General features: G+C 45.7%; 1 protein-coding gene across 1 annotated transcript; it reads right to left on the reverse strand.

Annotated features, from left to right (window-relative positions):
- Nucleotides 1-7,003: 7,003 nt before the first annotated feature.
- Nucleotides 7,004-20,434, reverse strand: TRARG1 (trafficking regulator of GLUT4 (SLC2A4) 1). Its single transcript, XM_029613526.1, has 2 exons — nt 20,039-20,434; nt 7,004-7,192 (listed from the first exon to the last, which is right to left on the reverse strand). The coding sequence occupies exons 1-2, from the start codon at nt 20,432-20,434 to the stop codon at nt 7,004-7,006; spliced, it is 585 nt and encodes a 194-aa protein (XP_029469386.1).
- Nucleotides 20,435-21,213: the final 779 nt, after the last annotated feature.

Consider the following 21,213-nt stretch of genomic DNA (forward strand, 5'->3'; position numbering starts at 1 on the left):
GTTCAGTATATATGAAGAAAGCAGAGATGCAGAGGACACAACCCAGAATGCCTTGTTTTGCCATTCACTGGGAGGGGAATCAGAGAGCATGAGGGCAGGACCCAGAATGCCACCTCATTACAGGTCAGCTGAACAGGCTGATCGAATACTGGCTTTGTCCCGTCATGAAGCAGGGAATTCTGGTACATGAAGTCCTTTGTCAGGTTGAAGCGTTCAGACCCCTTCATTACCGCATGAATTTGTAGACCTAATTTTCTTAGGGATATCAGTGGCCTCTATCGGAGATGGGATGCTGGGTTTGATGGACTTTTGATCTGACCCAGCATAGCACTTTTTATGTTCTTATATAATGGGGAAAAGCAGAACTATAAATCCATGTATGGGGGGTTTGAGGGCCAAATTTAGGGCTGGATCAGTTGGTACAGCTGACCTCGGTGGCAACTTTGACTGACATAGAAATCAAAGATCAGGAGGACATGGCTCAGAATGCCCTGTGAAGGGATCAGTGAAAAGGGCAGGACTTGGTCCTAACTGTCCAAGGACACGGAGTGAAATTAGGAGCATAAGGAATGCCATTCTAGGTCAGACCAATAGTCCATCAAACCCAGTGCCTTGTCTCTAGCAATAGCCAATCTGAGCCATTTGAAAGAAGTACCCCCCAGCTGCTAATAGGAAGATCCATTCCCTGTTGTTGATGCCCAGCTCTTGGCAATAAGAAGTGCCATCCCTCAAGCCTTCCTGGCTAATAGTTGTTAATAGATGTCTCCTTCAGAAATTGGTCCAAATTTTATTAAATCTGTTATATCCCCTCTGTCACCTCTTCCCCAAGCTAAAGAGCCCTAATTGTGTAGTCTTTCCCATCCCCTGTATCATTTTTGTTGCTCTTCTCTGTGCTTTTTCCAGTTCCACTATATATATTTTTTTTTTTTTACATGTGGCAACCAGAATTGCACCCAATACCCTTGGTATGGTCACTTCATGGAGCAATACAGAGGCAATATGATATTTTCTGTTTTATTCTCCATTCCCTTTCCATTTATTCCTAACATTCGATTTGCTTTCTTAAATGTTGGCACACACTAGGCTGAGGATTTCAATGTATTGGGCACAAGGAATCGAAGGTCCTTTTCCTAATGTGGAGCCCAGTGTTATGATTCTAAGGAACATTTGGCTGCATTACTAATGATGAACATGGCTCAGTTTTCCCTTTTGAAAATTGCCTCTGTTCAACGTGACTAAAAGCAGAGGCATTATTTCACAACGCAGGTACTTTTACCTGCCAAAAAGGGCAGATTTAAGACAGGAAAGGGAAGGTGCATGAGGGGATTCCACTTTAAAATCCTCACGCGTACTTTGCACCTGCAACGTCCAAGTACCCATGATTCCTGCTGGAAGAGAAGATATGGCCTATTGGTTAGGTCATTGGGCTGAGAACCAGGAAAAGCAGGATTCAAGGTCACTTCCCTTACTGACACTCCTCGTGACTCTGAGCAAGTCAGTTTATCTCCCATAGCCTCAGGTACACAAGCCCACAGTGCTTACCAGGTGTGCAAACAGTACAATTGCACAAGATGGCACACATGGGGCGGAAGAGAGGAAGAGGCCCGGTGGGGCCTTCATGGCCCAAGAACGGAAGCAGAGAGAGAGGGAGATCCAAGTGGGAGCTGCTGGACCACATCCTTCTAGCATCTGAAGAAATAAGAAAAGAGAGAGAGAGGCCTGGGTGGCTGCCAGTAAATCCCATCCCACCACTGGCTGGAGAAACAAGAGAGGGGGAGAGGCCTGGGCAGCTGCTTGTGGACCTCATCATGCCAGGAGTTAAAGAAACAAGCAAAAAAGAGAGAGGCCAGGGTGTGGATGAGAAAGTCAGAATGTGTGTGAATCGGTGAGAGTATTGTGACAGAAAAGGAGTCCGTGTGTGTGTGTGTGTGAGAGAGAGCGAGAGAGAGAGAGCATGTGTGAGAGTGAATGCATGTGGGTGCATATTTGTGTCAGAGGGAGTGTATATGTGTGTCAGAGGGACTATGTCGTCAATGAGAGCATGTGTGAGAGATTATGTGTGTGTGTCAGTGAGAGAGCATATGTGAGTGAGAAACTGTGTGTTTCTTAGAGCATATATGAGTGAGAGAGAGTGAACATGTGTGAAAGAGGGGATGTATATGTGTTTGTGTGTGTTAGAGAGAGAGAGTGTGTATGTGTGTCAGAGAGAGAATGTTTGAAAGATAGGGAGTATATGAGTATATGAAAGGAAGAGAAAGAGTGTGTGTGAGAGAATGAGAGAGAAAGTGTGTGTGTAAGAAAGAAAAAGAGAGAGGAGAAAATGTATGCATTACCCCTCCCACCAAAAATAATCCACAAAAATCTCAGAGTGACTGGAAATCAAAAGTTATCAGGTATGGAGAGCAGAGATTTTTTTTTTATCCTTATTATTTTTAATTATTAAGTGTTATTTGATGTGTCTGCTGTTTTGAAATATTTTATCTATGCTAGGGAAATTATTTTAAAAGTATATATTGTTGCGCTCCTCCCACGGCTGGAGCCACGGGAGGCGCTTACCTGCGTGGCCCAGGGGCCTCAGAATCCAGGGCCTTGCCTGCTGTCTTCCCCATGCTGTTCCCGCGGCCCAGCCGCTATCTTGCTGGCATGGCAGGAGCGTGCCGGGATCCCTCAACACGGCAGGAGGTCACCGACACTCCTTGCTCCTTCCGGGGGGAGGGGCTCTTGTCCCCGGTCCTTCCTGTGGCAGGGAAGCTGCTCCTCAACCTGCCTTCGCGGCTTGAACGCCGCCGCTCCCTTGACGGGGCCTGCTCTGAGGCCTAACTCCTCCTCCTGCAGGGCAGTGGCAGGAATGCCGCTGTCCAAGGTCCTGGACTTCCTCTTCCTGCTCCTCCTAGGGGGCAGGCCCACGGCTCTCTTCCCTTCTTATAGGGATAGCAGAGGTGGGGCCCTCCTGTGAGCTCCTCCCCGGGTGTAGTCCTCTTCTGCGTACAAAAGGCTCCTACTGTCACTACCAACTTGCCTTCGCAAGGAGCTAGTCCTCCAGGAGCAAGTTCTCTCCAGGACTTCCTGTCTTCTGCTCCAGCCTGGCATCTCCTTGATGTTCCATTCCAAGTTCCGTGATGTTCCAAGTTCCTGTTCCAAGGTCCGTGAACTTCCAAGTTCCAGTTCTGTGATGTTCCAAGTTCCAGTTCCGTGACGTTCCAAGTTCTCTGATGTCTGTGTCCAGTTTGATGTCTCGTGTGGCTCTGCCATCCCATCCCTGCATGGTCCGCGACCAGCCCGGTGGGGTTGTGTAGGGCGCGCAGAGGTCGAGTGGTCCGCGACCATCCCTGTTGGGATGTGTAGGGTGCTCGGTGGGATTCCAGTGGTCATCGCCGAGGAACTTTCATGCTTCTGATCTTCTCAGCAGTGCAAGTCTCCGGGACTTTGTTTTAATCCTGAATCTGAATCTGAACCTGAATCTGAATTCCTTCTTGGTTCGGAGCTCCTTGCACTTGCTCATCCTTCAATATCTGAGTCCTCGTCCCATTGGATCTTCAGTTACAGTCCTCATCTCATCTCCAGTGTTCTTCCCAGACTTGGACTTGTCTTACCGCAGGGGCACATACCACTTGTCCCGCGCTGGGGAGCGCCCTCTAGTACTCCCTTCCAACGCAGCACAACATATATGAGTTTTTAATTATAAGATATTCTATTCATCAGCTATTTTGAAATATTTTTATTAGAATGGCTCTACTCTTATGATTGTTTTATATTTTTTGATTTTATTGTTTAATGTTTTATAAGGAATGGTAATGTTTCTGTTTTCGATTTTTGCGGTACATACAGAGTCTGGCTTCTTATGGTTTCCAGTTCAGTTTTTGTCTGTATGTTTCTATTTATACTTTATGGTCTCTTTATTTTGTATTTGGTGAGGGTCTGTCTGCATTCTGCATGTGTGACTGAGGTGAGGTATTCTGCTAGCATGTAGTTTCTATGTAGGGATCTATAGCAGCCTGTTTTCCTAATAGGATGTGCATTGGTGTTTTAGGGCCTACTGTAATATTTGCAGTGTTGCCTTTTCCTAGGTAAGGTTGTTACTGTTTGAGTGTTGGCAGTTAGTGCTGTTTTGGTATGAGAGATTCACTATATTGTAATGGTTTTCTGAAGGTCAAGATCACACCCAGCATGCATTACAATAGGCCTAATGCCATATGGGTTCCATGTGTCTTTTTTGCAGGGATTTCTGGCTGGCACCACAGCAATGCATGTAAATATACTATACATGTTGGTGATGTTTTTACCTCAGTAGACTGTATTCTGAATGTTCTTTTTCATGTAAAATCTGTTATAAATGCACAATTTGTAATTATGTGTGGAGGGGGCTGGGGCTAGGGAGGTGGGAGGCTGTAAAGTTTGCTTAGGTTGCCTAATACCCTTGCACTGGTCCTGATTGGAAACCAATACAAATTAAGCATTAAAAAAAAAAAAGAACAAGGGCAGCAAAAAGCTAGCACCGGCCCTGCAGGTCACCACTTAGATTGTAAGCTCACTGGGACAGGGACTGAATTACTGTACCTGAATTCCTAATAATGAAGCTGCTCTGAGCAACTAAAAATTCAAATTCTTTTGACTTTCAAAGGGAAACTCCATAGGGAATTCCCTGAGCAATTTCAAAATTGCCCCCATAATGGAGACTGTTTTCCCACTTTGCATGTATGCACATTAAATGTATTCTGCCATAAGATGCTCAGATCCCTGGTCTCACAAAGTCCTTCTAAATAACCTCACAATCTGTTCATGTTTAAGCTACTTTGAGTGATTCTGTGTCGCCTGCACATTTGATCACTTCCCTCATTGCTCCTTTGTCTCGATGATTAATGAATAAGGTAAACATCACAGGTCCTGGTACAAATCCCTGGGGCACTTCGCTATTCACTTTTCTCCGTTAGGAAACGTGACCATTTCCTCTATCTTTTAATCAATTACCAATCCACAGTAGGATATCACCTCCTAGTGCATACGGAGGAGGGATGTTTATCAGACACCTTCTGAAAATCCAGATGAACCAGGCTGACCAGCCTCCCCCCTTTTTTTTTCACATGCAAAAAATTCTAATAGATATTGTAAGGCATGACCTCCCTTTGCTAAATCCATGCTGGATCCTCCCCATCAAGCCATGTTTATCCCAGTTGCCCAGAAATTCTGCTCTGAACAAAACCTTCTCCCATTGCCTGCCATCCAGTCCTCCAGGCTGGTGATACTGAGTGAGCATCCCATAGTCTTACCTCGCAAACTGCTTCCCCGTTTAGAGAAGTTGGTAAAACAATTATAGATGTGTTCAGTGCAGCATGCAAATGGTCAGTATATCTTTCCCATCGAAAATAGCAAAAAAAAAAAAAAAAAAAGAGAAAAAAGTCTTCCAGTTGTGGTCTTGCAGAAAGCTCCATTCACGAGCATGAAGTGAGAAGAGAAGGGCCTTCGGCTTTCTACCGCCCTGCGAGAAATGGTTGATTTCTGCACCAGCTCCGCCTGCCAGCAATTTACCTCCCACTTACCACGGCAGTCTTGAGTCAAAGCCTTCCTTCCTTCCCCAGTATAAAAATGAAAAGCAAAAAATCTGATTTGTGCCAGAAGAGCCCAACACCTTCCTGGTGTGTCTCATATCCTTGGGTCTCTTTCTCCGTTTGACTCCTAAGAAACATCAGTCTCATCGTAGTCTGGGTTCTTGGATGAGGAGTTCCTTCCTCGTCTCCTCTTTTTTTTTTTTGGCAATTTTATTTTATTGTTACATGTTGAATGCATTCTTAAAACCCTTCCCCCTCCCGAGTCTGTACCTGCATTTAACCAGGAACAAAATCCGTTCCCCAAGGGGCTTGTGAAAGCTGCATGCATGCAATCCCTCGGGGCTGGAACTTGAATGGACCCATTTTCAGACGTGGCTTCTTTCTTTGGAGAATTCTGCTCCAGTACGTGTTAAAAAAAAGGCTGGGATGAATTGTGGAGCTCTTCTGTCCCTCAGGGTTCTCCGCAACTAATTCTTATGGTGCACTGGAAAATCAGGAGAAGCATTTAGCAAACGAGCAGTGGACACTACAATCAGACAGATGCAAATGTGGCTTGGGCTTAACGGTTATAGTCGTGAAAAGGTCAGTACTGATGTGATGCTAACGTGCAGGGGCAGTCTGACCAATGGATTTTGGTGGTAGTCCAGACAGTTTCAAGCTCATTTTCCCAAGCCTGGATTTGTCAATAGACAAGCTAGGCCTGTATGTAGGGTGGCAAGAATCTGGGGACGGTAGGCTGGCTGAAGATTTAATACCTCCCAGCTTCTCTGAATCTCATTCACCAGAGAACAGCTCTCTGCTTCCTGTTCAAGTCCCCCCACCCTCCAGGCAGCTGCAGAGAAAAGGAGAAGGGAGGGGTTGAGGCTGCAGTGGACAAAGCAGAGCAAAGAAAAGCTGCTCTGCTCCCTAATCCAGCCCCTCCCCTCCTGTGCTGTACAGTGAGGGGGGGGGGGGGTACCTGACAGCACCAACAGTGCTTAGGGGTTGCAGAAACCTAAATCTGTCACTGTGTTGCCACAGCTACAGTTACATAAACATTTGTACGTCATACAGACCTTTATTTATTTTTTTACAGGGCTCAGAAAAACTATAAAGTTTCTTTCAAAAATTCATGATGTTTTCAAGGGGCAAGAAGAAGAATCTAATTAGCCAAGGATCTCAAAGTACTTTATATTTTAATAATGGTCTACATTATTATCAGTAGAATATGACTCTTTATCATGGCAAATCCACAGTCTGCAGCTTTCTTCTTATAAAGACTCCCTTGGGATTAGCTAAAATGTTCTTATAAGCAGATGGGCTTTTAACAGGAATTACTTCTCTAGCAGGGAAGACACTCAGATTGAGAGGAAATGATTTTGTGAGTGGAACATTCTTACAGCAGTAAGAGACTTCAGTCAGTAGTGCTGCATGGAGGGGTAACTGGTAAGATAACCTTATGCAACTAGGCGTCAGTGCTACAAGCAGTCGGGTAAAAGGGTGCAGGTGGCAGGAGTTCCTGCCTGGGACTTACCTGCATAGTTAAGCACACAGTAGAGCACAATAACGAAGACACCTAGCACAATGGCAACTATACTGAGTAATCTGGCCAGGCGTCCCAGCCGGCGGGCTCCATCCACATCCCCCTGCTGCAAGCTGTTTCTTGACTGCCCAATAAAAAGAGAGAGAGAGAGAGAGAGAGACAGATTGAAAGATGCTCAAAACTGTTTACAAATAGCTTCTCTGGAGAGATCAAAGCCAGAGATGACCCTGCTTCCATTTCCTCCACTCATGGGTTCATTTTCTTTCTCTGGAGAGCGTGACGTCTATCTTGGTTTGATGACACCAGGAATCTACCTAGCTACCACCTATCTTCTGTTTGCTATGGGTTATCACACTTTATCGATTTTCACCAGAAATGCAACCTATGATACATGCTGTGTTGGAGCAGAAGAGCATGGAGACACTGAGGCACAGTGGAGGACATGCAATGGCTCCGTTAGCCACAGAGTACTGATGGTTGTATTTATTAGTTAACTATCTGGTGTGGCATTACAGATCATGGAAGCAGAACAAACGTAGTGATCAGTGTGTCAAGGAATTATTTCTCGGTATATTGCCCGACTCTGGCCGAGTTTCGCTCTCGCAGGAGCTGCCTCAGGGGCTACTGTACCAATGCTTACTTGTCTTATGTCCCACTTCATTGTTATAACATTACAACATGTTAATTGTGAATCCTTAGTAATGAAAGTGCAGTAGTTGGAGGATATGTGACACAGATTTTTCAAAAATAAACTCCACAAATTTTGGCATTCCAGTTTGAAAGCACTGACTGCACTTTCATTACTAAGGATTCACAATTAACATGTTGTAATGTTATAACATTGAAGTGGGACATAAGACAAGTAAGCATTGGTACAGTAGCCCCTGAGGCAGCTCCTGCGAGAGCGAAACTCGGCCAGAGTCGGGCAATATATCAATAAATAATTCCTTGACACACCGATCACTACCGCTTGTTCTGCTTCCAGCATTATTGATCAGCTTCCGCTTTGTTTTTTGGGTCCATTACAGATCATGGGCTACATGTGCTAAGTATTTCACCGTAGACTCGAGGTACGGCATCTTATATCAGAGCTCATTCTGGAAGGTGAGCATAAATCTTGACAAAGCCAAATCTGATACTTGCACGGATATATTGGGGAGGTTTCTCTCTACCTTTCAATTCTTCTCCTTTTTTAGCTCTCCCTCTCCCCCCACCCCATGTCCTTTTCTTCTACTCATTACACATTCCATGCTCACCCCTGGTTTCCTCCAGAGTATTTCTATCCTGGTGGAGGATGGGTCAGTGACAAGCAGTGCTTTGCACTCTTTTCTCACTAATTTGTGGAATGTCAGCTGTGCAAGGCTTCCTTTTCCATTCTAAGAGCCTTCCACAAGCAGCAAGCAGATTTCACTTGGAAAGCTACCTGCCGGATGAGGATAAGCTCTATGTTGTTCCATATTCTATTGCATGTATGCCTCCTCATCAGACCCAGCATGGCTTACAACGCAATTAAAGAGACAAGAAGTAAAGATTCCCGTGGCACAAGGATAAGAAAGGTAAAGATTCTTGCTGCATGAGGATGACAAAAGTAAAGATCTCCTGGCAGGAGGGTGAGAAAAGATGAGATTCTTGCTGCACAAGGATAGAAGAAGTAAATATTGTCACTGCTCCGAGTTTGGGGCCAGATTGAAGATTATGGCACCAATAGGTAGAGAGGACTGGGTGGTTTTGCACCCTTGGAAATCACAGATCAGCAGGGGGCATCCCATTTTTTGGGTCTCTTTAGAATTTGCCTGTATTGCCTTGCTTAAATCTGGCCCTACCTGAATTGCCATCTTGTGGGTTCATGGGATTGGATGCATTATTGAGCAGGGAGTAAGCAGGTAATGGTAGTACTCATATAACTTGATTGTTTTTACTTCACCGATATGATGTCCCTACTAATATCGGTATAGAAACTCAAATAAATAAATAAATAAATACTTCAGAAATTCAAGAAGCTTCAGCAAAATTCTGTGCTCTCTTGCTCTGTGTCTCTTTTTTTCTGATCTTTCCTGCTTATATTTGTTTCCTTTGTTCCTATCTCTCATTCTTCTCTTCCTTTCACTTTTCTTCTGCCTTTTTCTCTTCTCTTCCCCTTTTCTCCAGTGGTGTCCATTGCTTGTCTGTGCTCCATTTTCTGGGGCAGAGGTTTTTCAGGATGTCCTCAATGAATATGCATGAGGTAGATTTGCATGCAGATCTACCTCATCCATATTCATTGCAGGCATCCTGAAAATCTGCCTGCCTAGGTGTGTCACCACGTTCTGGCTCTGCTGGCTCACTGACACAGCTCAGGCTGCTTGAGAACTAGGTCCTACATCTGGCTTTCTGACTGGTCATAGACACTCCACAGCTGTCCATGCAACAACCATCTTGTAATTTATTCCATTGCTGTCCATATAAGTTACAACCACAAATTTCTATAACTGTCCTTAGAAGCAACCATCTCAGAATATTATGTGGATGAAAAAGAAAGCTTAAGAAAAGTCCAGAGGGAGATTGAGAGCAAAGAAAGGTTAAATATATTTTCTGTATTTCATGATGCTAAGTAACCAGTAATAATGATTTCCAGGAGAGCTTCAGGCTTTTACAACTCCCTGGTGTCATCCCTCCTGACCTCCTGGTGCCAATGACAAAATAGCACCTAGTTGTGTAAGCTCATGTGAGGGGTGAGCATGTTCTTTGGTTGGAAGCCAGCTGAAATCTTCAGACCTGGACTCCAGTTCCACTACTATGGGACATGTTAATAACCATTCCTGGATTCAGCTATTCAGTTTATTATCTACACTATGTTTTCAGTTTCAGGGCTCTGTAGATGATATATCCATACATAAACAAGCTCTATTAAAACTGACTGGACTGGAATCAAATGCCCACTCATGCCAGCTGCTGTGCAGATGTGCTCTTTTCTAAATGGATCTTATTTCTCTGACTCATTATTGGCTTGTGAATAATTGCTGACTGCAGCATTCTTAGGGCTTTGATTTGGAAATAACAAGAAGCACTTTGTTGATCTGTGTCTAACCAAAAGCTACTCTGTCTGAAAGTGAAGCCTGACTTCTGATATGTAAAGTGCAGGACTCTGCAGAACTGGGAGCCTCTGCTATAAAGAGCACCGATCAACTGTTCAGGACCGCATAGGCGACTTGTAAACTGAGTGCCCTTGATATGGGCTCTTGAGTGACTGACTGCATTCAAAACTGGTTGGGTGGGGAGGCAATAAAGGGAAGTGGTAAATGGAGTTCACTCCATGGAGGAGAGGTGTTACCAGCAATGTGCCACAGGGATCAGTTCTTTTCAGCATTTTTTATGAACAACACTGTAGAAGAATTGTCAGACAAAATTTGTCTCTTTGCAGGTGACACCAATAGCTGCAACAAGGTGGACAGCCAGGCAGGAGTGGAAAACATGAGGAAGGATCTAGCAAAGCTCAAGGAATTGTCTAGAGTCTGGCAGCTAAGGTTTAATGCTAAAAATGCAGGACTATACATTTGGGTACAGTGTAGGGGTGCAATTCTTCTAAGAACAAAAGAAGAGCAGAATCAAGGGTTGATCATATCTGATGGTCTTAAGGTGGCTAAGACAATGGCAAAACCCAGAATGATGCTTTGTCTGCCTAGGGAACAGGATGGAGTCGGTCCATAGGGTGGCTACTAAAATGGTAAGAGGTCTTTGCTCTAAAGCACATGGGGATAGACTTAAAGATCTAAACATGTACACCCTATAGGAAAGGCGAGGTAGGGAAGATATATCATAAGAAATATTTAAATTTCTTAAAGGTTTCCATGCACAGATTGGTCATGGATTGAGGGTGAAAGGGAGTAGACTCAGGAGTAATCTGAGACTCAGGAGTAATTCTGTACAGAGAGGGTAGTGGACACATAGAACAGGCTCCCAGTGAAGGTGATGGAGACGAGGACAGTTTCTGAATTCAAGAAAGCATGGGATAAGCACAGGGGATCTCTGAGGGGAGTGGCAGCGATTGTAAAGTTCAATAATTGATGTGAATGGGCAGACTAGATAAGCTGAACGGTCTTTTTCTGCCATCACATTTCTATGTTTCTATGACCACACCTAATTCCTCTAGTAATGCACTTTAATCTTGCCCTCCAGCACCTCCTGCTGTTCAGGAGCGAGGACCCAATCTAATACCTCTGTCAAAGTAACTCTGTCCTTTCCACCAGCATTCCCTGCTCTTCTAATATTGAGAATCCCACCTAATACCTACATAAGACTTGCCATATGGGCAGACCAAAGGTCCATCAAGCCCAGTATCCTGTTTCCAACAGAAGCCAATCCAAGTCACAAGTAGCTGGCAGAATCCCAAGGGGTAGATTGATTCCAAGCTGCTTATCCCAAGAATAAGCAGTGGATTTCTACAACTTAATAATGGTTTATGGACTTTTCCTGCAGGAACGTGTCCATCCTCTGGCAATGAATTCCAGAGCTTAATTATGCGTTGAGTACAATAATATTTTCTCTTTTAAATGTATTACCCAGTAACTTCATTGTGTATCCCCTGGACTTTGTACTTTTTGAAAAAATAAACAATACATGTGACAATACATCTGGCAATTCACCTCAATCCTCCCCTTCAACAGCTCCTGCTGTTCCAGTACTGAGACCCAACTACAACTCTGCCAATGCAGCTTAGTCTGTCAGTAAGCCCTTCTCTTGCAGCACAGGGGGAATAGGAAGAGATATCATTAGTAGTGAGACCTCATCGGGAGGATTGTGTCCAATTTTGGAGGTCATATCTGCAAAATGATATAGGCAGATGAGAGACTGTCCAGACAAGAGCTGCCAAAATGGGGCAGATCATGACCCATAAATCCCACATTTAAGAACCTTTGGGGTAGATTTTCAAAGCAGCGCGCGTGCATCCATGTGTACTTGGTTCTCAGCGTGCACACATGGACGCGCCGATTGTATAACATGCACGAGCCGGCACACATATGTTATAAAATTGGATAGCCGCACACACGGATTTTAAAATTTGTGTGCAAATGTGGGAGCAGCACATGCAGGGGGTGCAAATTTTTGTAAAATACATGCGGCGATGCAATTTGGCCTTTCCCAGTTCCCTCCCAGTCCACTCCAATTAAGGAGTGGACTAGGAGGGAGCTTCCATACCCCTTAACTACACTTCCTCCCTCTTCCCCTCTCCTCCCCACCCCCTAAACCTAACCTACCTTTCCCTAATTTTTTTATTTTATTATTTACTGCTCCTCTGGAGCCGAAGCAAGTTACGTGCACCAGCCAGCTGCCAGCACGTGCTTCCCAGAACAGTAGCTGTCCCGGTTGGCCTCATCCCACCCCTCCCCTCCCAGATCATGCCTCCCAACCTGCCCCTTTTTCAGGGCCCGTCACTTGTGCATGTACCAGGGTTTATGTGCATGGCCGGGCCTGTTATAAAATGCACGCTGCACGTGCAAGGCCCGGCCAGGCTCATAAACCCTGGTTTTTACGTGCATAGGCTTTTGAAAATGTGGCCTTTTCTATGTAACCCCAGAAAAGTGTATCTCAGTTTGATCTTGGAGTACCCCCTAGCCAATCTGATTTTTTAGGATATCCATAATGAATATGCATGCAGTGGAGATAGTGGAGGCAAATCTCTTCATATTTATCACAGATATCCTGAAAACCAGACTGGCTTGAGAAACACTGGCCTAGAAGAAAGGGGTGGGGGGAGGTGGCTATAATAGAAACATTCAAATACCTGAATGTTATTGATGCCCAAGAACCAAGCATTTTTCAATGGAAGGAAAGTTCTAGAACTTGAGTAAAAGCAAGGATGGTGGATGCACTGAATCATTGCACAGTAGAACTGGCGGAAGAGAAAGCAGAAACAGAATTCAAGAAAGCTTGGGCTCAGCACAGAGGATCATTAGATAGAAAGATGTGGGAATATGGCTTGTGTTTGGGTAGGTTCTGGAGTATTGCATCAGGAATATCCATCACATTGTAAGTGTGCAGTAAGAGATACACACTAATGTGCCCTCAGTTCAACACATGGGTTATGCCCTTTATTGCAGCTTAGTACACAGGAGTCCACTTCTAGTTTTCTTGCCTCTTTTTAGAAAGAATTGAAATAGTTTAGGTACCTGCTGGACTGTGATCTTACCTGCCTGTTACGGATTGTGTTAAACTAGCCTCTTTTCCTTTGTAACAGAGATAATCTTTGACCTAGAAGGCACTGGGAGTAACTCCTCTGCCTAAATCCCTGGCTCCCAAATCGTTCTCAAGACACAGCCAGTCAGTGAATATGCATGAGATATATTTACATAACACAAATCTACATCATGCATATTCATGGTGGATTCATTGCTGAAAACCCTGCCTGCCTGGGTGGACATTAGGAAGCCCTGGCCTTAATTCTTTTTTTTTTTTTTTCTGGGCCTGGTTCAAAGGACTGAAGCTTCAGAGTGACGCCATGAATGGAATGCCCTACCCCCTAAGATAACCTCATCCCAAGCTGCTGCTTTCTTTTCTAAGGATTCCAGATGTTTGTGGACCAAACCAGCATGCTTTTTACACTGATCTGTTTCATTCCCTACAGAGAGGGACTGGACTTTAATCCGATGTCAGTGCTTAATAATTGTTTAAGTAGTATCTCTGCCGGAGTTAATACCGAGCCCTTGGGCATAAACAGTGCCGTTATAGGTCATTTATTTGTGCTCTTTTGGGGCTTTTCAATGTTAATTTTAAGATAGGGAACAGCTGCTTTATGGAAACCTCGGGTCACTTAAGTTATCCAAATGTGCGAGCAGACCAGATCCTTGTTGGGTCCCCCTGAATCTTTCTGCATACACCCGGCAGCGAGGGAATGAATTCCCTGCTCTGTGCGCCCGGATCATCGCCTTATTAGCGATGTCAGCTTGGTGTCTGCGTGACATTACCGTTCCTTTGTGATACGGAGATCCCTTAATCCTCATCGCATGCACCTTGAGAACTAATTGACAGGCTGAGGCAGTCCTGATTTTTTTTTTTTTCCCCTCACTCCCAAGCCTTTCGCTTTCCTCGGTTGGAAGTCATCCATAATTATATGGAAACGTATTATACAGATGGAGCCACCTACATAGTTTGATGGCTTAAACAAAGCAGTTAAGGACACGGGTTTGTCACTCTGTAATGCTCTGCACCGTCCGCCACACCCTGACCGCTAAAAGGAAGAGTCAGACTTGGCAGGGAGTGAGCAGGAAAGAGCCGGGCCGCAAACTGAGCATCGACGTCTGGAGCTACCATGGACAGCTCCTTCCCCAGGGCCAGCGCCCCCGAGCCCCAGCGCCGCCAGCAACGCCTGCAGTCAGCGCTGAGCTCTCTCTCCTCGGTTTCTAACCCGCTCGTCCTAAAACGTGCTTGCTCCTAGCTCCTCTCCCCCACCATCTACACCGTCATTTCAGTAGGATACAGTTTATTTTTCCATAGTGCTGAAGCCCATGGTTGTAGGCTTGCTTACAGTGAGAAATGTCTAGAAACTTTTTATTTGCCTAGATTGTGAGGGGAGCAGGCACTTTTTATTTGCCTAGATTGTGAGGGGAGCAGGCACTTTTTATTTGCCTAGATTGTGAGGGGAGCAGGCACTTTTTATTTGCCTAGATTGTGAGGGGAGCAGGCACTTTTTATTTGCCTAGATTGTGAGGGGAGCAGGCACTTTTATTTGCCTAGATTGTGAGGGGAGCAGGCACTTTTTATTTGCCTAGATTGTGAGGGGAGCGGGCACTTTTTATTTGCCTAGATTGTGAGGGGAGCGGGCACTTTTTATTTGCCTAGATTGTGAGGAGAGCAGGCACTTTTTATTTGCCTAGATTGTGAGGGAGCAGGCACTTTTTATTTGCCTAGATTGTGAGAAGAGCAGGCACTTTTTATTTGCCTAGATTGTGAGGGGAGCAGGCACTTTTTATTTGCCTAGATTGTGAGGAGAGCAGGCACTTTTTATTTGCCTAGATTGTGAGGGGAGCAGGCACTTTTTATTTGCCTAGATTGTGAGGAGAGCAGGCACTTTTTATTTGCCTAGATTGTGAGGGGAGCAGGCACTTTTTATTTGCCTAGATTGTGAGGGAGCAGGCACTTTTTATTTGCCTAGATTGTGAGAGGAGCAGGCACTTTTTATTTGCCTAGATTGTGAGGGAGCAGGCACTTTTTATTTGCCTAGATTGTGAGGGGAGCAGGCACTTTTTATTTGCCTAAATTGTGAGGAGAGCAGGCACTTTTTATTTGCCTAGATTGTGAGGGGAGCAGGCACTTTTTATTTGCCTAGATTGTGAGGGGAGCAGGCACTTTTTATTTGCCTAGATTGTAAGGGGAGCAGGCACTTTTTATTTGCCTAGATTGTGAGGGGAGCAGGCACTTTTTATTTGCCTAGATTGTGAGGAGAGCAGGCACTTTTTATTTGACTAGATTGTGAGGAGAGCAGGCACTTTTTATTTGCCTGGATTGTGAGGAGAGCAGGCACTTTTTATTTGCCTGGATTGTGAGGAGAGCAGGCACTTTTTATTTGCCTGGATTGTGAGGGGAGCAGGCACTTTTTATTTGCCTAGATTGTGAGGGGAGCAGGCACTTTTTATTTGCCTAGATTGTAAGGGGAGCAGGCACTTTTTATTTGCCTAGATTGTGAGGGGAGCAGGCACTTTTTATTTGCCTAGATTGTGAGGAGAGCAGGCACTTTTTATTTGACTAGATTGTGAGGAGAGCAGGCACTTTTTATTTGCCTGGATTGTGAGGAGAGCAGGCACTTTTTATTTGCCTAGATTGTGAGGGAGCAGGCACTTTTTATTTGCCTAGATTGTGAGGAGAGCAGGCACTTTTTATTTGCCTAGATTGTGAGGGGAGCAGGCACTTTTTATTTGCCTAGATTGTGAGGAGAGCAGGCACTTTTTATTTGCCTAGATTGTGAGGGGAGCAGGCACTTTTTATTTGCCTAGATTGTGAGGGGAGCAGGCACTTTTTATTTGCCTAGATTGTGAGGGAGCAGGCACTTTTTATTTGCCTAGATTGTGAGAGGAGCAGGCACTTTTTATTTGCCTAGATTGTGAGGGAGCAGGCACTTTTTATTTGCCTAGATTGTGAGGGGAGCAGGCACTTTTTATTTGCCTAAATTGTGAGGAGAGCAGGCACTTTTTATTTGCCTAGATTGTGAGGGGAGCAGGCACTTTTTATTTGCCTAGATTGTGAGGGGAGCAGGCACTTTTTATTTGCCTAGATTGTGAGGGGAGCAGGCACTTTTTATTTGCCTAGATTGTGAGGAGAGCAGGCACTTTTTATTTGCCTAGATTGTGAGGGGAGCAGGCACTTTTTATTTGCCTAGATTGTGAGGGGAGCAGGCACTTTTTATTTGCCTAGATTGTGAGGAGAGCAGGCACTTTTTATTTGCCTAGATTGTGAGGAGAGCAGGCACTTTTTATTTGACTAGATTGTGAGGAGAGCAGGCACTTTTTATTTGCCTGGATTGTGAGGAGAGCAGGCACTTTTTATTTGCCTAGATTGTGAGGGAGCAGGCACTTTTTATTTGCCTAGATTGTGAGGAGAGCAGGCACTTTTTATTTGCCTAGATTGTGAGGGGAGCAGGCACTTTTTATTTGCCTAGATTGTGAGGAGAGCAGGCACTTTTTATTTGCCTAGATTGTGAGGGGAGCAGGCACTTTTTATTTGCCTAGATTGTGAGGAGAGCAGGCACTTTTTATTTGCCTAGATTGTGAGGGGAGCAGGCACTTTTTATTTGCCTAGATTGTGAGGGAGCAGGCACTTTTTATTTGCCTAGATTGTGAGAGGAGCAGGCACTTTTTATTTGCCTAGATTGTGAGGGAGCAGGCACTTTTTATTTGCCTAGATTGTGAGGGGAGCAGGCACTTTTTATTTGACTAGATTGTGAGGAGAGCAGGCACTTTTTATTTGCCTAGATTGTGAGGAGAGCAGGCACTTTTTATTTGACTAGATTGTGAGGGGAGCAGGCACTTTTTATTTGCCTAGATTGTGAGGAGAGCAGGCACTTTTTATTTGACTAGATTGTGAGGAGAGCAGGCACTTTTTATTTGCCTAGATTGTGAGGGAGCAGGCACTTTTTATTTGCCTAGATTGTGAGGAGAGCAGGCACTTTTTATTTGCCTAGATTGTGAGGGGAGCAGGCACTTTTTATTTGCCTAGATTGTGAGGAGAGCAGGCACTTTTTATTTGCCTAGATTGTGAGGGGAGCAGGCACTTTTTATTTGCCTAGATTGTGAGGGGAGCAGGCACTTTTTATTTGCCTAGATTGTGAGGGGAGCAGGCACTTTTTATTTGACTAGATTGTGAGAGGAGCAGGCACTTTTATTTGCCTAGATTGTGAGGGAGCAGGCACTTTTTATTTGCCTAGATTGTGAGGGGAGCAGGCACTTTTTATTTGACTAGATTGTGAGGAGAGCAGGCACTTTTTATTTGCCTAGATTGTGAGGAGAGCAGGCACTTTTTATTTGACTAGATTGTGAGGGGAGCAGGCACTTTTTATTTGCCTAGATTGTGAGGAGAGCAGGCACTTTTTATTTGACTAGATTGTGAGGAGAGCAGGCACTTTTTATTTGCCTAGATTGTGAGGGAGCAGGCACTTTTTATTTGCCTAGATTGTGAGGAGAGCAGGCACTTTTTATTTGCCTAGATTGTGAGGGGAGCAGGCACTTTTTATTTGCCTAGATTGTGAGGAGAGCAGGCACTTTTTATTTGCCTAGATTGTGAGGGGAGCAGGCACTTTTTATTTGCCTAGATTGTGAGGGGAGCAGGCACTTTTTATTTGCCTAGATTGTGAGGAGAGCAGGCACTTTTTATTTGACTAGATTGTGAGAGGAGCAGGCACTTTTTATTTGCCTAGATTGTGAGGGAGCAGGCACTTTTTATTTGCCTAGATTGTGAGGGGAGCAGGCACTTTTTATTTGCCTAGATTGTGAGGAGAGCAGGCACTTTTTATTTGACTAGATTGTGAGAGGAGCAGGCACTTTTTATTTGCCTAGATTGTGAGGGAGCAGGCACTTTTTATTTGCCTAGATTGTGAGGAGAGCAGGCACTTTTTATTTGCCTAGATTGTGAGGGGAGCAGGCACTTTTTATTTGCCTAGATTGTGAGGAGAGCAGGCACTTTTTATTTGCCTAGATTGTGAGGAGAGCAGGCACTTTTATTTGACTAGATTGTGAGGGGAGCAGGCACTTTTTATTTGCCTAGATTGTGAGGAGAGCAGGCACTTTTTATTTGACTAGATTGTGAGGAGAGCAGGCACTTTTTATTTGACTAGATTGTTAGGAGAGCAGGCACTTTTTATTTGCCTAGATTGTGAGGGGAGCAGGCACTTTTTATTTGACTAGATTGTGAGGGGAGCAGGCACTTTTTATTTGCCTAGATTGTGAGGGGAGCAGGCACTTTTTATTTGCCTGGATTGTGAGGGGAGCAGGCACTTTTTATTTGCCTAGATTGTGAGGGGAGCAGGCACTTTTTATTTGCCTAGATTGTGAGGGGAGCAGGCACTTTTTATTTGCCTAGATTGTGAGGGGAGCAGGCACTTTTTATTTGCCTGGATTGTGAGGGGAGCAGGCACTTTTTATTTGCCTAGATTGTGAGGGGAGCAGGCGCTGTCCCCGTCATGTGTCCCGCCCAGGGCTGGCGACACCTACAGAAGTGAGAAGTAGCAACAGCAGCTCTTCTCTTGGGAAACAGCGTGAAATCTTACAGCAAGTGTCCCTGGGGGAGAGGGCGGGGGCTGTCCCTGGGGGAGAGGGCGGGGGCTGTCCCTGGGGGAGAGGGTGCTCGCTAGACGACTCAAAGGTTTTTGATGAGGGCAGGGAAGGAGCAACACTGGGGAAAGAGCCTGGGGGGGGAGGGGGTCCCCAAGGCAGAATCCGTCCCTTTTTAGTGCTGAAGGCCAGACTTCCCATAAAGGTAAGAAGGCAAGGAACAAGGAAAAAGCTTCGAGTTCTTTTCAAAAGTGTAAAAGATCAAATCATCCACATAACCATGATTGTCTTAGCTGAGCGTTTACTTTTCTTTGAACTGTTTGGTTGCATAAATATTTCTGCAGAACCGACTGCGCTGGTGCCCGGCTTCAGGTTTTCCAACTCATATGCACATCGGAGCGCTGTACTGTAAGCCCTTCCCAACAATAATGTTTTGCACAGGAAGGTTGGAAAGGTTTCCGCTGCACCTGCTCGGGGTCTCCTCTAATAATTAGTCATCCCTCCCAGGCTTGGGGTTCCCAGGACAGCAGCAATTCCATGGTACAAGGTCTCCCTCTGTTTCTGAGATTGCGAATCTATTGATCGTCCCTTGTTCGCTGCCTTACCCTGCTGTTCCTGACCGGCGCCTAACCCTTTTATATATATATATATATATATATATATATATATATATATATATATATATATATATATATATATATATATATATATATATATATATATATATATAGTCATTCTGCAAGCTTACACCAAGCCCAAATGGATGCACAACATTCTTTCTTCCCTCTTTTTCTTCCTTTGTTTCGAGCACCGCCTTAACTAAAACCTGCATCCCTCCCAGATGTTTGTGTCCCAGTTAAGATGGAAAGGGCGACATCTGACTTCTCCCAAGAACTGCTTCCATCGCAGCCGATATCCGTGCTCCTGCTGCGGAGCCCGAGCAATGCAAAATAAGATTTTATCCCCGGACTACCAGTACAGCTCCTGCTCCGCTCAGAAGGGAGGCTCCCAAGAAATCAGGAGCAGGTGGGTCCCAAAGTGCCCTAGAAATTCATGCTGGACCCACCCCGAGCTCCACTCCCTCCTGTCCCCGAAAACCCCACCGCAGCCACAGAGGAGGAAAGTTTGCGCGGAACGGAACAGCTGCTCCCGAGGGAAGAAAAGTGACAGGCAAGGGACCCCCCCCCCCCCCCAGCTGTGCCCCCCCCCCCCCGAGGGCTTTCCGCACAACTTACCAGGATGGAAAAGACCAGCGCCACGATGTTCACGGGCCAGACGGGGCAGAAGCAGGAGAAGATGGCCAGGAAGATGTAGTCCCTGGGCAGGGCTTGCTCCTGGGCGTTGGTGGTGGCCGTGGAGGATGCCCGGGCCAGGCTGACGCGGGAGGGCGAGAGCGGGGCGGACTCCAGCTGCTCCGCCGAGGCGGACTTGTAGGGCAGGCTGTGGCCGTTCTGCTCCATGTCCAGGGACTTCTCGCTGGACAGCGTGGCCGAGAAGGACTGCTTGAGGTCGTTCTCCTCCTTGCCGTCGGCGGTGGTGAGCAGCTTCTCGGTCTCCTGAGAGTCGCTGGGCAGGGCAGTGCCACATTCGCTCAAAGTCTTCTCGAACTGGGCATCGGTGTTAATGGCCATGCTTGCTGAGGCGGCTCCCTTTTTTTTTTAATATATATATATATATATATATATATATATATATACCAGAAAGTCGGCTGGGCTGAAGAGGAAAAAAAAAAAAAAAAAAAAGAAATCTCAGCAGGCTAGGGTGCCATCCCGGGAGGAGACCCGAGCCTCGGGCACAGGACGGAGAAGCAAGCGAAAGCAAGCCCGGCGCTCGGAGCTGGCTAGGGAGAGCCGGCGGTGCTGAAAGGGTTAAGGAAGGCAGCGGGCAGCTGCTCTCAGAAGCACATCTGGGGAGGCTCCTGCCCACACCTCCACACCATCCCCTCTGCTTGCTCAGCTGCAAACTGCAACTGCTGCTGCTGCCAGAGTCCCAGACCAGCCGAAGGATCCTGAGTGGAACAGTCCATGTGAGGCAGGGGGAGGGGGGGGGGGGTCCCAGCCACCGAAACCCAAACTCAAGCCCAGCTCTCACCAAGCAGCCCAGATCCCCCACTTCTGAGCTCGGTGCCATTACTGCTTTCTTCACCCCCATCCAGCCATCGGGGAGAGAGGTAGCCCTCCCAGCCAGGGAAGAGACCCGCAACTCTCTCACACGCCCGCAGGGCATTTGCTGCTGTCTTTTTCTCTACAGCACGATCAAAGAGGATATTAAAAATAACTCGCGTTTCCCATTTTACAGCACTTCTCTGAGTTTCGTTACGGGTGCATTAAAATGAACTGTAGATGTGCACGTTTAGCAGCAAAGATTTTTTTGTTTGTTTGTTTGTTTTTTTTGCATTTTTGCCACATTT

Source organism: Rhinatrema bivittatum, chromosome 8 (genome assembly GCF_901001135.1).
Source record: "Rhinatrema bivittatum chromosome 8, aRhiBiv1.1, whole genome shotgun sequence".
NCBI classification, from domain to species: domain Eukaryota; kingdom Metazoa; phylum Chordata; class Amphibia; order Gymnophiona; family Rhinatrematidae; genus Rhinatrema; species Rhinatrema bivittatum.